At 39.0% G+C, this 16,317-nt stretch overlaps 2 protein-coding genes across 3 annotated transcripts in view; one reads left to right on the top strand and one right to left on the bottom strand.

Moving 5' to 3' along the window:
- Positions 1-2,326: 2,326 nt before the first annotated feature.
- The window catches only part of RSPH14 (radial spoke head 14 homolog), a 69,154-nt gene continuing 55,163 nt past the window's right edge, over positions 2,327-16,317 (top strand). Inside the window, exons 1-3 of the mRNA XM_026037512.1 lie at positions 2,327-2,525; positions 3,806-3,908; positions 4,091-4,209. Coding sequence (XP_025893297.1) covers positions 2,327-2,525; positions 3,806-3,908; positions 4,091-4,209 — 421 coding nt within the window. The remainder of the gene's footprint in view (positions 2,526-3,805; positions 3,909-4,090; positions 4,210-16,317) is intronic.
- Positions 9,385-16,317, bottom strand: part of GNAZ (G protein subunit alpha z) — a 52,900-nt gene continuing 45,967 nt past the window's right edge. For both annotated transcript variants that reach the window (XM_026037510.1, XM_026037511.1), the window contains exon 3: positions 9,385-11,256. In XM_026037510.1, the coding sequence (XP_025893295.1) occupies positions 10,912-11,256 (345 nt within the window). In that variant the 3' untranslated portion in view covers positions 9,385-10,911. The remainder of the gene's footprint in view (positions 11,257-16,317) is intronic.

Raw genomic sequence — 16,317 nt, 5'->3', positions numbered from 1 at the left:
ATCAGTTTTAGAGTCTGCTTTGCTTTGTCCACGTCCCTAGCTCTGGATCCTCACACCCTAGGCAGGTAAATACCCTCATGTGGACACAGGCTGAGTCACCGCTTGCCTCCGGCAGCTCCTTCACAAACGAAGCTGCAAAACAATCAGTGCACCCATCTCAACAAAGGCAAAATACAGCAGAGACCAAGGTAACCAAAGTTTTTTATAGAGAAGGGCCATTTATTAACATCTGGTGTATTTAACCTACACATCTCACACGCACATAACCACATTCCAAGCTACCAACTCAACAGACAGGCTGCACAAGCAGTGAAAAGGGTCAATCATTGAAGAAATACACAGCTGCTGAGAACAGCAGGAATGATCTGTACCGAAATCCAGATTTTCTTTCCTTACGGAGTCGACAGGGACTCCGTCACCAGGGAGGAGTGGGAATATACTCTCTCCATGGCATCGTACCCCTGCTTACATCAGTATAACCAGCACGGTAGCATCAATGGATTTGGTGGAGAGATAAAGGATTTGAGGAATATGTTCAGAAGCCACATGGGAAATAAGTTAATGTCAGGGCTGCTCACTGTGGTTACTAATTATTAAAAGCTACGGTGAAGGATGAGGCAGAAGAACCCCTACCAAAAAGGGGTGATCAGAGTTAGCACTGCAGGGTGGGAGACTGTTTTTCTCCTGCTTCTTCTACACAGAAGAAAAGCTCACTTTCCTAATGAGATAGGAGGAAGCTTCACAAATGCGTATTTAATAAAAGTCTATTTCATAACATTAACCTCCACTTCAAATAATGTTTAGAATGCTGCAGAAAACAACTGCTCCCCTGAAAATCCTTTCCAAAGCAGCAATCTTTCTTTTATGGGTTTTGATGCTCAGCAAAGAAGAATCTATTCCTGTGCTTTATTTTAATCTGGCTGATCTGACTTTGGCTTTGCAAAATCCAGTTTAAGAACTTCGACCACTATAATCATTACTCAAACATAATGCAAAACACAGCAACCTTTTCTGTATTTGCACAGGCAGGTGAAACAACCTCTCTCGCAGCAGCAGCCCTTTGAAGCCACTTTTTCCTATGTCGCATCTGACCACACAGAGCAGCCTGCGGCCAGGCTGTCCCCACTGTGGTACCATACACTGCTGCACACAATACAGTGCTGTTTAATGGAGTTATATAGAAATAAAACATGGCCAAAACCAGCATAAAGGTAGGGGAGGCTACCTTTATGTGGATGGAAGCCATCCTGGCTATTTTAACTGTTTATGGAGAGGTTCTGGAACCTAGGAAGACAAACCCAGCCCACAGCTGCTCAGCTCCCACTATGGCAGCCCTGGGCAAGCTGCTGTGGGAACACTGACTGAACATCGACCCACGCCACAGCTGCCCCTTAACACCCTCCTCCGTGGGGTGTCTTTAGGCAGGAGGAGGAGAAAGGAACCTCGCTCTCCGCTTTAGCGGGGCGAAGGGCTCGGGCTGCCTCCCCCGCGCAGCCCCGGGCCGCCATTTCCCCCTCCCGCCCCCACAGAGCCGCGCGCAACGCCCACGCCAGGAGCGCCCAGCTACCCATTCACCAACTACGCCCTTGACGCTACTCCCGCTCGGAGGCCGGCGGCGCGGGCGTTGCTTACGCCGCTGACGCAAGGCGGGGCCCAGCAGAAACAAAGAGGCGCCGGGCGGCGCGGCTTTATTCGCGGAGCGCGGTGTACGCAAGGAGCGCGTTGCCGTGGCGACGGCAGCACGCGGGGGCGGCGGAGGCGGCGCCATGTCCGCGGGACGGGGCGCTGCGGCGTAGCCCGCGCGGGGGCTGAGCGAGAGAAACGCGGCGGTTCCGCTGTTAAGTTTTAACATTGCCGTTGTCATTTCTGCGGGGTGGCTTTGGAGGCGGGAAGGTGCTTCTGTCAGCCGCGCCGTGAAGGAAGAGGGACCAAGCATCACCTTGCAAAGGCTAGCGGTTCTGTTTGCTTTCGCTGTAATACTGTTATTTTGAGCCCCTTGTCTGGTTCAGGGTTTAAACTCTCTGGAAAAGAGCCCTCTCCCTGCCCACCTGATTCTCAGATTACTGCAAACTCTTGTTTTGTTTTCACTTTTAGCGTTCAGTAGGGAATCAACCCAGACAAGCCAGGCCGGCTGATGGAAGAGGCATTAATGACGATGCTCATGCATCATTTTGGAGCTGCTTAGCAAGGGTAGCAAGGGCTGTGTCCTCCACCCCCTCTCCTGGGGGCACAGAGCACCCCTCAGTTTAAGGCCCATAGTTGTCCCCCTGCTCCCTTAACTGTCACCAGGAACAATTATTTTGGGGTAGGGACCCCTTCCCGAGGGATGGCGCACGCCCGCATCTCGGCAGAGCTGCCCCCAGACATCGATCCCACCAAAGCACCCCTGGCCTTCGGGGAGAGGGCCCTGCCCAAGCTCAACGAGGAGCTGCGGGCGCCCGAGCTGCTGACGCGGCAGCGGGCGCTCATGGCCCTCTGCGACCTGCTCCACGACCCCGAGAACGTCTACCAGGCAATACAGCTCGGTGAGTGGCCGCTGGGGACAAGACGATGGAAGAAAACTGCCCTTTTTGGCCCCGTTCTCTCCCGTCCTGCATCATCTTTGGTGCCACAGCAGAGCCACAAAGGTTTTGTTTTCGTTTGCTACTTGTTTTACCTTAGGAACATAAGGAAGGTTATGTCATAGACGTGACTTATTTTAAGAGTATGCTCACTGCAAGATTATCGACTCTAAATATAAAAATAAAATGTTTTTCTCTGCGTGTATGCCAAGTTTTAGATAAATCATAACAGGTACTAATAAAAAAAGCTCATTAGTCCAAAGTGAGAAACCTGCAGTCTTGTTTACAGGTGATTTTCTCTGATCTCCTATTATTAATCCATTTTTACGTAAGAAAATACATTTTGTAATTTGATGGTTTAAGAACGAGAGATTAACCAACAAAATGGCAGTATTTTTCTTCATTAAACACTCTTCTCATACATATATGACTAATACCTTCTTTGCAGCATTGGCTTTTTCACATATGAGGTACTGCCAAATGCAGTAGAGCTCAGTGAGTCTTTTAATTGAAGGAAAGGTCTAAGCCAATATCTGAGATCCGAGTGCATCTTAGATCACATTATAATATCAGCTAGTATATTTTGCTGATTATATTTAATTAATAATTGTTTAATAATGAAATATATATATATATAAAAATCAAGTTTACAAATTCATCAGCAAAATCTGTGAGGGCTTCTTTTGCTTTTTTTTCCCTTTATCAGTGGATGGTTTTTCAAAGGCTTAAGAAGTCTACAGAAACTTCCTAAGGAAGTTTACAGAAATGCAGCATCAATCCTGCAAACACACGCTTCCGTATTTTAAAACCAGGAAGAGCTCCAGACCCCAGTGTACCTTTATTTTTAGAGTTAGATTATTACATAAATATTTGCATGATTAAGAGTTTACTGGATACAGAAATGAACAGCTTGTCTGTAGCATGATCCAACACAAAATTAGTTCAGTGGAGTCTTTCCAGCATCTTTCCTGGTTGTCAGATCAAACAATTAGGGATGCTAATTCTGTGGGGCACTTACATCAATTAACTTTTATTCTAATGTTAAGATATTTTAGGGATTATGCATGCATTTTTGGTAGTAGGTGAAGTTTCTTCCCTACTTGTGGTATGTCAGTAAGAATTTTACTGCCAGAAAAGATGAAAATTCTGATTCTTTGTGCTTTGTATTCTGAAACTGAAAAAAAAAAAAGCTATTTTGAACTGATCTTAAATGTAAGAAATGTTAAAGTTATTGAATTTTGCAGGATTCTTGGACAACCTAAAAATTTTGCTGCTAGATAGTGACAGCACTGTCCGACAAAAATCAACAGAAGCCCTTTACATAATGGCTACGCATAATGTTGGCAGGTAGGTATAATTACAGCATATACTAAATGGTATGGAAACAAAAAGAAATTTCAGTGAGAAATAGCAATAAAGCTTAAGTTTTGCCAAGATAGGTGCAATGTAAACTGAATTTAATATTGTGCATCTGGAAAATATTTAAGTTGTTAAGCTTAATTAAATCCCTCCCCCAATGCTGTTTGTAGGCACGGGTTTATACAAAACAGAGTAATTCCTGCCCTGGCTCAGCTATTGGATGATCCAGTAGATATCTGTCGGAAGAATGTACATCAGTCCTTTGAAATGATGGCAAGATTACCTGAAGGTAGGAGTTTTTATTCTTATTATTTGCTTAAATATTCAAGCAGATGAAAGTGTATTAACTTGATTCCCTAAATATTTTGCCCACATTATTTTTTTCCACTCTCTTTCAAAATTCCACCTTAAACAGTATCTTTCTATTTTTGTTTATCTTAGTTTTCCTTTGCGAGGTTATTCTTTGGGTTCTATTGGAAACCTTTTACAGGTACAACTGTCTTTTCTTCATTGGTGGAAACAATTATGTTGTAGAGCTCTTGTTGCCCTTCTAGAACAATTTGCAAATTGTGTAATAAAAGAATAATACATAAAATGTTCGCGTATAGATTACAAGTGAAAGGCCCTGTATTAACATAATACATATGTGAAGGCACAGTGCTGCCTACGTGTTTCTTTTCAGGGCTGATCCTGCAAATTCTCCCTGAAGGCTAAATCCATTATTTTTTTTTAAGTCTGCTTACAGTAGTAAGGACTACTCCCTCAAGATACAGTTTATATGGCGTGCATCTGAGTTTGTATTTCAGAATCTTACATCATAAATTCACTTTGTCCCTTTTGTTAAATCATATTTGAGTTTTAAGCCTGTTGCACCAATTTCTCAGCATGCAGAGTTTTGAAGAAGACAGAAGTGGTTTGTAGAAAGCCTTTTTGGTGTTAAGAAGTACAGGTATCATGTAACTCGTTCATGGCTTTCCCCGCTTCTTGCAAGCACTAGAGCAGGAGACAAACGAGCGCTTAAGGGCATTGTCCATTGCACTGAGTATTCCCAACAAAATTCCATGGATTCTGGATTAATGTATTTTAAAATGAGGCTCAGAGATGGCATTTCGTACTGGATTCCTTCAGGTTGCTTTTTTAGTGGGTAAGTTAGAGCGTAATACAAGGAACAGTGAAGGAGCTCGCTTTTACAAATTTTGTAATTTGTTTAGCCTTAGAAATCAAAGCCTGGGCAACAGGGTTAGATATACTTAAAATGTTAGGATATGAAGCTAAAAGTGGAATCATTTTGCCTGACTGCAGATGTCAGATTAAGCTAGTCTCCCTGTGCAGTGAGAGACAAACCAGCAGAGACAAATCAGTATCTCCTGGGGCGATGAATCTGACATTTTAGGTGCCTACTTTAGGATGCAATGAGCTATGCTTGGGTGATGTCCATTTATCTCCATAAACATAAGCTAGGTTGACTACATTGGAGTTAAGCATCTAACTTTTAAATCCTTCTGTTTAGGTTTAGGAAAATAGCCTGAGAATTTGTCTTGGACTTACTAGAAGACTAGAATAAGTCATTGTATGTTTTACATGCTTTCTTTAGTTTTATTGTATTTATACATATACATATTTTTTTCTAAATCTTTTACTTGCTAATGGAATTTACCCTTATTACTTTTATGTTCAGGTTCTAAAACTATAATTTCAATAATGTTCTAACCAGACCATTACAATTCTACTGATTAAAATTAGAATTTTTAAATTATAGCTTTTATAGAGGAGGATTGTCAATTAAAATGAGAATTACTAGAATTCAAGGGAGAATGTCTCCTTTGAGGTCTTGCCATTAAGCACAGTACTGGTGCTTAAAAGGAATTGAATGAATATTTAGAACCTTTCTGAATGAGAACAGAAAAATTCTTTAAAAATACATGTATTTTACATGCTTTTAACCATTTAAAGTTCTAAACAATTAAATCAGTATGAGGTAAATTGAGAGGGATAAAAATGTAATAAAATGTAGGTAAAGCAGATTTTACTTAAAATTAATTCCACTAGTCATCTTAGAGATTTTTTCAACTCCCGTGAGCTAGTGACTTGACTTGTTTCAGTATATTTTGACCTCTCTGCCTTTAAAGAAATATGCTAGTGACCTGTGTAGCCACATAAATACCATCCAGTGAATATGTGGATCAGGAGAAAACAAAACTTAATAGAAATAAACATTGCCAGATGCAATGCACTCAATCAAGCATACTTTTAATGTAACTCTACTGCAGCCACTTCAGATTTCACACTACATCTGTACTGATTTTTTTGTTTGTTTTCTTATTTAAAATACAATCCCTTCAAAACTTTTACTTTGTCTACTGTTAAAATTTCAGTGAGGTTGAAGGTGTTTCACAGATCACTTGCTTCCCCTGCCCTTTTTTTTCAATCTTTTGTACTCATAAATGATAATAATAATATAGAACTATTTGCTAATACTGTCTTGGGCTGTGTTTCAGGATAAAAATTTGGAGTTCACTTATGACTTGGCTGCAAGTTTTGACAGCAGCAGTAATGACTAGTTGCAGTGCACAATGTTTGAACTTCTGTAAGGTAAATTTGGTAAGGTGATACACTGCCACAGTACCTCAAACTGTAGCATTCATTTAAAATTTATATTAGCAGAGCCCCTGTTGAAAATAACAGCTTTTCAGTGGGGATTGCCAGTTCAAACATTTTTTTAGTAAGTTCTAAAAAGCAAGGACTAGAAGAAGGGTAACATAGAAAGCAATTATTAGACCTGTCATTTCTGATTAGTGACTTACTGTAGCACTAAGCAGATGTGTCTCTTGGTGGTGCCACAACATAAAACATTACTTCTTAGAAATTCCACACAATCCAAAATACATTGCCTAAACTGAGGAATACCTGATATACCTCAAACTGTCACGTAGGAAACAGGGACAGATATGCTATCCTTGCTCCCTTCTTGTCCCTGGAGCTATCTGAATGCCACCTTGGTTTAAAAGTCCCTAACAGGAACTGCTGCCACCTTTCCCAGCTGTAAAACACTAGTGTGGTGAAACCAGGAAATGTGAGATTATACTATGCAAGGAGAAATTAAGTTGCCTCCTTGAGTGGAAAGATTAGCCCTGTTGAACTCAGAACTCAGCAAAAGCTGCAAGTCAGTTATACCTGTGTCCCTCATGAAGACGTGGCCTTTGGAATGCAAGTGGTTCACAGCTCTGATGTCAGTGCAAAAGCTGCTTCTAACTCTTGTTACGGTCCCAACTCAGCAAGAGTTGTGCATCTTTGCAAAGGAAAGGCTACAATTCTGTGGGAGGCAGCTGCTTTTCAAGTGAAGCATCCCTTAAGACTCGTACCTGTTTTTCACCTTTCCCACTTTAGGAGTTATGTATCACCACAGGCAGTGATGAGCATCAGCCCGTCACTGGTGGTAGATAAGCATCAGGTTCTCCAAGTAAATTGTATGAGGTAACTTGTTAGAGTTATTACAAGAGTAAGTAAACTTGTAACTTGAGTTACAAGTTAGAGTAACTTGTTCGGGGGACCAGTTCTGGAGCATCGTCTGCAGAAAGCAGGAAAGGTTCACTGTTAGTAGGAAAAAGGAAGGAATTTTCATAACTATATAATCTCACTAACTTGCAAGAGTTCCCACTATTGCATGCTTAGGTAACCATAACCTTCAAATTTATGGATAAGGATTGTTTAAGGATGTTCCCCTCCCCCTCTTTCAAAATATGTTTTGCTGTACAAAGTGCAAACGATCCCGGGACAGGTGGCATTCTTGCTGCAACAGATGGAACATTTCTTCTGTGAATATCAGTGTTGTCCAGGTGAAGTGAAACCCCAGCTGCATTAGTGCAATCCTTTCAGGTGGCAATGCCCTGCATCACTGATAACCTGAGAACTGAGACAATAGATGCAAATTTAATTGCATAATTTATCCAGGTAGAAGACTAACAGTCAATAGATTTCATTTTAACATCCATCTTTGGCACAGACTTCCTATTTTAACCTTTTTGTGCCTTAATTTTTTTATACAACAGGAAGATAAAGTTGTTTTCTTTCTATGTTTAACATCATCGGTTCTTTAGAAGACTGCAACTGAGTAACCACAAGTTCCTTAGAATGCTAAAATCAAAAACATCACAAGGATTAAATGATTAGAGAGTTAATAGTAAGGAATCAGTATCATGATAGCATGCATATGTGAACTGATTAACCTTAAAAGATGCTTTATTCCCCCCATTCCTACACTTAAGTGGGAACACCTAGTGACATACACTACTTCACAGTTTTTCTTTTCTCTGTTATACCCACTGCATGAAAAACATGAATTTTCCTTAGAAATAGCTTTAGTTCTTCAAGTGGATAATAATTTGATATTACACTACAGAAGAAATTTAGATCAGAAATGCACTTTTAAGTTGCTAAGTAAATACCAGCATGCTAATAGTAGGTTAAGGTTAGAGGATTCTCTACTAGCAACCACCAGCACATACAGCTTTCAGCAAACTCACCAGGTCAAACATCTCCTGTCTGTCTGTCTCTCTCTCTCTCTCTCTCTCTATATATATATATATAGGAGTCCTATATAATAGGAGACATATGTCTCCTATATGTCTGACTCCATATAGCACAAGCAGCAGGTTGTAGCTCCTGTTTTCCACTGAATACCCACTGAATATCCCTTGGGTCCCATGCAAGGCCTTCTCCACCCCCAGGGTGCTGCCTCATTGGCTCTTTGCTGCTCTCCTCCAGGTGTAACCCCCCAAAAGGCCACGCTTAAAAGGGCTCACATCTCCAGGGCAGCTGTAAAGTATTGCATTAAAAACCACACAGATTATCCCATGCTTGATTAGGTCAGGACTGAAGTCTACTGAAAGTCCTAATCTTTGTCTTAACCCCCAGAGACTATTTTTGGCTACATTTCCACTCTGGTGAAGTTGAAAGTGATTATCCCTCAAACCACTGCTGCCAAATGTGTTGTAGTTTTCCTGGCAGTCCCAGGTCTCTATTAGCTTGAGCTTCCTTATCTTTGTAACTTACTGAGCTGCTCAAATGCAATTCTTAAGACTGAAGACTGAAATTCTGTTCAATTTGGGTGACTGAACTGAAGAAAAGATCCAGAGCAAATGGGCAACATTCATCAGTCTGTCATAAATAACTGAAAACTTCACAAACATTGTCCAGTTAGATAGCTACTATATCATACTACTAATTAATGAACACGCTATAGACAAGTTCTGTATCATTCGAATTATTTATTTTTTTTCTTAAGTGGACAATTTTAATGTTGATGTTATTGACCGTTTTGTTTTAAATTTCTTAGAGCCCTTGGCTGAGATTTCTTGCACTAATCATAGTACATAGGGGAAACAAAAGTAGAAGGATATTTTCCAGTGTGCGTGTGTATCTGTGTCTCTGTGTACGTATGTGCTTTACAATTATCAAACATATATTTACACACCAACTTTACACTCAAGTCTTTAAGAAGTCTTTTCTATGGCAGGGGAAAGAATCAACTGACCAAAGACTTAGGTCTATATGATCCATTTGAGATTTTCCAGTATAGTCCCACAGAGCTTCTTACACATTCAGACTTTAATTTTGCCGGAATGTTACTCCATCCAGTAGTGTTTCTTTATGAGATGAAACCTGGAGCTGAGGAATGCATCTCTCAGTTTCCTTAACTTCACTAAACTGTAAATAATTTATTAAATTGAAATATCAAGACATTTAGTTATTGTTCATATCGCTCATCTTTAACCTTCTAATAATACATCACATTTTTTAAATAATTAAAAAAAAAGAAAAAAAAGACTTTGGAGGCTATATACTACACAATCTCAATGGCTCCTGCTTCTTGGGAAATCTATTACAATATTACAGTATTTCCCAGGAGTTGTTGGGAGCAGTGGAACAGAATTGTCCGTTGGCAACTTTCACACTCAGCAATCCAGACACTACAACAATAATTAAAAAAACGCCTTGTGATTTTTTCGTATCTGTATTAAAAAAGGAACACTAATCTACTTCTTAAATATAGAGTTTGTTTTTTTTGTGAAACACCACAAGATTTGGCAAAAAAAGATGTAAAAGAAGACTGTTTTGATGTATAAAACTCTTTACCAGTAGAAGAAACACTGACCTTGATTTGGCCTATTCATAGACTCATTTTATGTAGTTTTGCTGCATATTTTGAAGCCTTAAAGAGCAGAAAGGGCTGCTAGTCAGGTTGGAAATCACAGAACAGTTATGCACCAACAATTCCTTAGACAGGCAAGGTGTCCATGATAAACAGTAAAGTAAAGCAGAAGTGTATACATAGTATATGCCGTGACTCATGTGCATGTGTATACATTGTGTGTGTGTTTATCCTGCCGGGCTCTGCGTCCCAGTACTGTGAATTCATTCCCATTCTTTACAACTGTGTAATGTTTTGGTTAAACTCTGCTGTTCTGTAGCTTCAGATTTGCACTAGCTTTTCTCCCCAACACAACCATTCTGCTCCACCCCCTGCAAAGGAGTTCATCTCTTACTCACCAGCTTTATATCTTCTTGTCAATAAAATGATTTTTAGGACAACTGGATGAAGAATTATTTCTTACACAGAATATGATAACACTCCCACTGTAGGAAATGGAATGAAACAAATGGAATAAAAGTGCAGTGACTGTGGTGAAAACTTCTCCACAGAGTTAGGCCTCTATCTCTTTTTTGTTACTGTTTGGGATTTACGTTTTTAGGGAAGGGGGCAGGAGTGAGCTGTATTTTGTGGAGAGGAGGCTTTTAATCTCCAAAATATCTATTTGTGAAAGATAATGTGGCAGGTTAAGTGGGCATAAGAGGATCTGTGTGCATACATCAGATTTCCCCTTTTCTCTCCTTGGGTTTCTAAGCATTGCCCCATTTTTTCCACTAGAAGTGGAGGTGGTTAGCCGCTTTTTTTTAATCACTTCAGGTAACAGATTAAGCCCAAGGATTCTTAGCAGAGGCCAATATATTTGAGATTGTTCTGAATGATGACATCTGTCACTGCATCGAACACAAATTGGATGTTACTGGTATCAGTGGCGCAGGTGAAGTGAGAATAGATCTCCTTGGTCTCCTTGTTGCGATTCAAGTCCTCAAACTGGCGTTGGATGTAGACTGCTGCCTCCTCGTAAGTGTTTTGCCCTTTGTACTCAGGAAAGCAGACTGTTAGGGGGATGCGCCTGATTTTTTCTGCCAGCAGATCTTTCTTATTCAAAAAGAGGATGAGGGAAGTGTTGATAAACCAATTGTTGTTGCAGATGGAATCAAAGAGACGCAAACTTTCTGCCATTCGACTCTATAGGGAAGGAAACAACAGCATCAGCAATAGTATTTTAACGCGAGTGTAGAAAGTACACAGAATATGTTACTATTTCTAGTAACAAGCAAAATCTGTTTTAAGAAATACCTTTGTTTTACTTGGTGACATTACCTGAGCATGCAACTGCAGGAACCTAGTTTTAGATATATTGCATTTTATCAAATAATACTTCTTCCTTTAGTTTATATATTTTTAATAATAAACAACCAAGAAGGAGAATCTATAACTGAAGTTTTAGAAACCATAGATATAACTTGGCAGAACTTAGTTGCGTGTGAAATCATGGTAGCACTGTAAACATTTTTTAAATAAAAAGGATGATTCGTTGCTGAAGATTTCATACTACAGAAACGTTCTGCTGTTACTTTAAAAAGATTGAACTACTACAGCACAATCAGAGCATTAAAATATTCTGTTTTTGCATTCTGTTTTTTAGTACACCATACATACTCAGCTGTTTTTCCCTTCCTTACTTTTCCTCATAGTATACTTGTAAGTAGAGCTTACTACACATAGAGAGATTGGAATAATACATAGGAATAAGGGCAACCTCTTTCCACAGTCACTTCACTGATGACCATTTTAGGATGACTAAAAGGGAAGGAAAAAAAAAAAAAGCTATACAATGCTGAAAGGAGAAAGATCTGTTAGAAACCAAAGACCAGCTTATGCTTTTCTCAGCGTTATTGCCCTTGCGTTTCTCTGAAATACTTGATACCACTGGAGCTGTCCATGGTTCCAATGCTTCTGACTGGAAAGCTGTGTATCAAGACTGTTATGCAGATGTAAAGTTTTGAATAGAAAGTTAAAATGCATATCAATTATTGACGGTAGTACATAAAGGAAGTATGTTAGACATTTACACTTAAGGTTATTTTCTTCCACCATGTTCAAGTTTAGATCTTTATTCCTATGAAGTTTCTTAAGCACTTCAGTATCATAACTTTAGTCTCATTCTAGCCCAATATAAAGAAGTTCTGCAGTGCACTCATATTCTCTCCTTAAAGGAGAATATCCTTTTTAACAAGTCTTTCAATTTGTATTTAGAGAATGTTAATAAGTATCACCTGTTACACTTAAGCAGCAGGATTCATTTCAGGATTTTCCAATACTCAGCAATATTTTTTCCTAATAAATGGAGATAAGTATTATGAACATGAGACAAAGTACATGATGCAGGTATTGAAAAATTCTCTTAGGACACCTTTTCTCCTCTTTGTCTAAGAAGAATAGCTAGAAGGAAAGAAATGAGAAGTGAATGGCTGAAAAAAGGAGGTAGAATTAAAATAGAACAGCTGAAAGATGAAGAAATTGAAAGAAATGAGATTATAAAAGTAAAAGTTAATTAATGAGACCAAGAGGAAATGAAATAACAATAGGATTTTTTTTAAATTTAAAAGTCCCCAGTCACTTTAGTTGAACAAGTTCCAATACAATCAGTAAGAACCTATAATTTTCCTGTTTGGTTTTGAAAAGGAAAATATTTCACAAGTCTACTCTCCTCCCCAGATATAATACAATTATATAAATCTACTATAGCATATGGAGCTGAATTAGATTGGATTTGCTTGCACAGATGCCCACAAAAAAAAAAAAAAAAAATCTGCACCAAATTTGAGAAAGGAATGTCTAAATACCTCCTTATATGCAAATACTTGACCCTTATATCCACAGTGAGAATGTAAAGCTGAAATGCAAGCATTTAGAAAAAGGGGAGATGGAAGCAGATAAGATTTAGAAAGGTAGAAGACCTCTCTACTGAAATACTGATAATAAAGAATAGACTCTATAAATTTAGGTAATTTACCTGTGTTCTTTGTGACTTTTATGCGTTTCAAGTTCCTGCAAATTGCAAATATTCATAAAACAGAACTGATTGTCCTACCATCAAGAAAATACAACTTTGCATTACCAGAAAAGTAACACATAAAATGTTGCAATTTGGCAATGTGATGGCTATCATAAAAGTTGTAATACTATTATGACATTTCCCACAGTATAGTTGTGTTCCGCTTTTAATGAAGTGTGTACTTCACTGCTGGAACACTGTATGTTTTCATATTCTTCAGCTTGTCCCTTGAATGATAAAATATTCATCTTCTCCCCATTAGAAAAACAGTATCTCCACAGTGAGATGAACTTTTATTCTGTTCCATCTTCTTGGATATTAAATTCCAAAGTATCATCCACTCTTCTGTCTCTTGTGGGTTGTTTTTTTTTCTGGTGTGTTTAATTTATATTGTATGCTCTTTGGACAGGTTTCTGGTGTTAATTTTCTGAAACCATTGTGTATGCTGATGCTGACTTCTTAAATAAGACAAAGAGTGAAAAGATAAGGGAGCTATAAGGAATTGGATGAGAAAGATAGATGTGAAGACTCTCAATTCTTTTTCAGAAACCACAAAGTGCTTTTGTCAGTTGGCTGCCTGCAATAAAGGAGGCTGCAACTGTGTAACTTTAAGAGAAAGGTGGGAGAAGGTTTGCTGAGAGACTGCCAACATTTGGGCTCAGGAGCTGCTCACGCGTTCGCCCTTGGTCTTTATCCAGGTTTTACTGCAGCTCTTTGTGACATCTCCTGTGTTTAGGCCATGTCCCTCACTGACGCAGTTGACTTGACTTCCTGGCTTGACCCCAGAATTGCCTCATTTCTGTGGACTTGTCTGATGATCTGGATTGTCAGTCGGGTCTGGTTACTGAACCAGAGCTACTCTGGTACTGCAGGACCACGGGGCTTGGCAGCGAGGACACGGGCACTGCTTGCCTTGCTTTCCCTTGGCTTTCCCTATGAAAGAAGTTCCCTCTTGCTGCTCCCTCACACTCCATAGGGCCTCAAACTTGGAATAAATCCTGTTTAAGGCAGAAGAATGCTTATTACATCTGGCACAGGAAGAATAAAACAGTTTTGTTTTTAGTTCAAACTTACCACCCTTTAAAACGTACTAAACTTAAGAGCTGAATGATCCTCAGGGACTCTATCTGATTCACAGGTCAATGGGCTTCTACAGTGTTAGAGTTGCAATTCAAGCAGCCTATCCTCCTATAAATAAGAAACATATATCTTTATTTTCTCCTATTTATTGATTGACCTCCTAAAAACACACTCTAAGCCATTTATGAAATGTAATGATATTTCTCAAGTGTAGCCCCAGTAGCTGGAACAAAGCTGACAAGTAGGATCTATCTAGCATCTAACTAATGCCTTGCCTGAAAGCATTTCTAGGCTAACCTGATGATAAACCCAACTCATATGGATTTGGGATTGCACTTCCAGATCATTCTAAGACACTCTGAAGCTGTATAATTTTTCATATTCAGGAATCTTAATAGCAAAACACCAGAGAAGAAGGCAGTCATCATCAAGAAAGGCAAAAACCTGTCAGAGAGAACCTTAGTTGAAATTCTTTTTCTAATAGCACAGGAAGGAGAAAAGTGAAGACTAATTTGGTTAACAATTTTTTTTTTTTGACAATTAGAAAAAAATATAAGGAATAGAAACTTCACAGTAATGAAAAAAAATAAGGGAAGCATTTCAAATATACAGGGCTACAAAGGACAAAACTGGCCAAAGAGAAGAGAGGAGTCAGAGTCAGGATTCTTTCAGGACAGAACATCACAAGATCCTAGAAGACCTCTCATTTATTTCAGGAGGAAGATAAGTACTATGCTGTGGGAGCAAAGCTGGAGGGAGAAATCTCAGCTACATGGTTCTGGGCAATTAAGCAGTAATTTGCTGAAAGTGCAGGAGAATTTGCATGGCATAGGAAAAAGTCACTCAAACATTACAGTAATTAAGCCAGATAGGGTAAAAGTCTAGAATTCCCTGTACTCTTAACATTAATCACCTGCCATGTTTCAGGTAATGGCAGCCATTAGTAAATGTATATGCACTGCAAATTCGAAAACTGAATTTCTAGAAATTTAAAAGTAAATCAGATTAGCCAAGACAATGGGTGAGATAATAGGATTTGGGGTTTTAATGATAATAACTTTAATCAATGCTAACAAACTCAGTCAATGAAAATTATATTTTAAGATGTGGCACTGGTAAAACACAGCTTGCAAATAATGGTTTTTCAGTAAACTAGTCTTGCTTTCATGGACAAAACTGTTATGAAGGCTGAAATGCAGAAAAGCAGAGGAGGTTGGTCTGTGGTGTTAAATACAATATCCGTTTTGAAACCCAGACTACTGACATAATCTTAGGTGTTAAAACTGTTGTGAATACAGTATAATTCAGGAAGGGATTGAAGATGTCTATTCACCTATTATATATTTCTAATAAAAGGTTGATATTTAGAAAAGGAATAGGTGTTCTGTAATAATGGTTATATTAAACAAATATACTAGCTGCTGAGCAGGAGGGAAAACTTTTAAACAGAAGCAGATGGAGCTGATCTATCACTTATCTAAATTTCTGGTTAGAAGCAGAGTGAGGAAAGAATTAGTAACCAGTTGTACCTGACACCTAAGAACTTTCTTCTTCAACGACCAAATAATTGAAATTTAATCTAGGGAAGTTAAGATAATCAATGAATCATTTCCAGCAAAGATGCGGGTTATGCTACACAGGTGCAATACTGTAGTTGTGTGGTACAAATGCTTTTATGCCTTGGGAACCTCTAAAAACCCATTTCACCATTTACCTGTAGTAGTAAAAGGAGGAAAAGCATCACTGGACAACGAGAAAATGTATCTGAAAGGCAAAATTGAACTTTCAGGTACCAGTGAGTTGTAATCCATATAACTGTAAAAATGACAGGACAAGAGGAACAGGCAGCACCTTTATCTATATAAAGAAAACTAATTGAATTTATCTTGAGGAGGTCTTGCCTGCTATCACAGACACACAAAATGTCTAGTGTCATCATATAGTCAACCTCAAGTGAAAGCAGATAATAAACAAGTAAATTCAAGGCTAGGAGAAAGCAATATTCATGGCAAGAAAAGGCCTGTCTAGATTTAAAGTAGTGGCTTTTGGCTCATGTAGTGCATCAATCACATATGAAAGGACGATGCACGGCACAGTCCTGGGTTTGC

This window comes from Nothoprocta perdicaria, unplaced genomic scaffold (assembly GCF_003342845.1).
Source record: "Nothoprocta perdicaria isolate Ctin4 unplaced genomic scaffold, notPer1 scaffold_2, whole genome shotgun sequence".
Classification (NCBI taxonomy): domain Eukaryota; kingdom Metazoa; phylum Chordata; class Aves; order Tinamiformes; family Tinamidae; genus Nothoprocta; species Nothoprocta perdicaria.
This window is presented reverse-complemented; position numbering and strand designations above follow the sequence as displayed.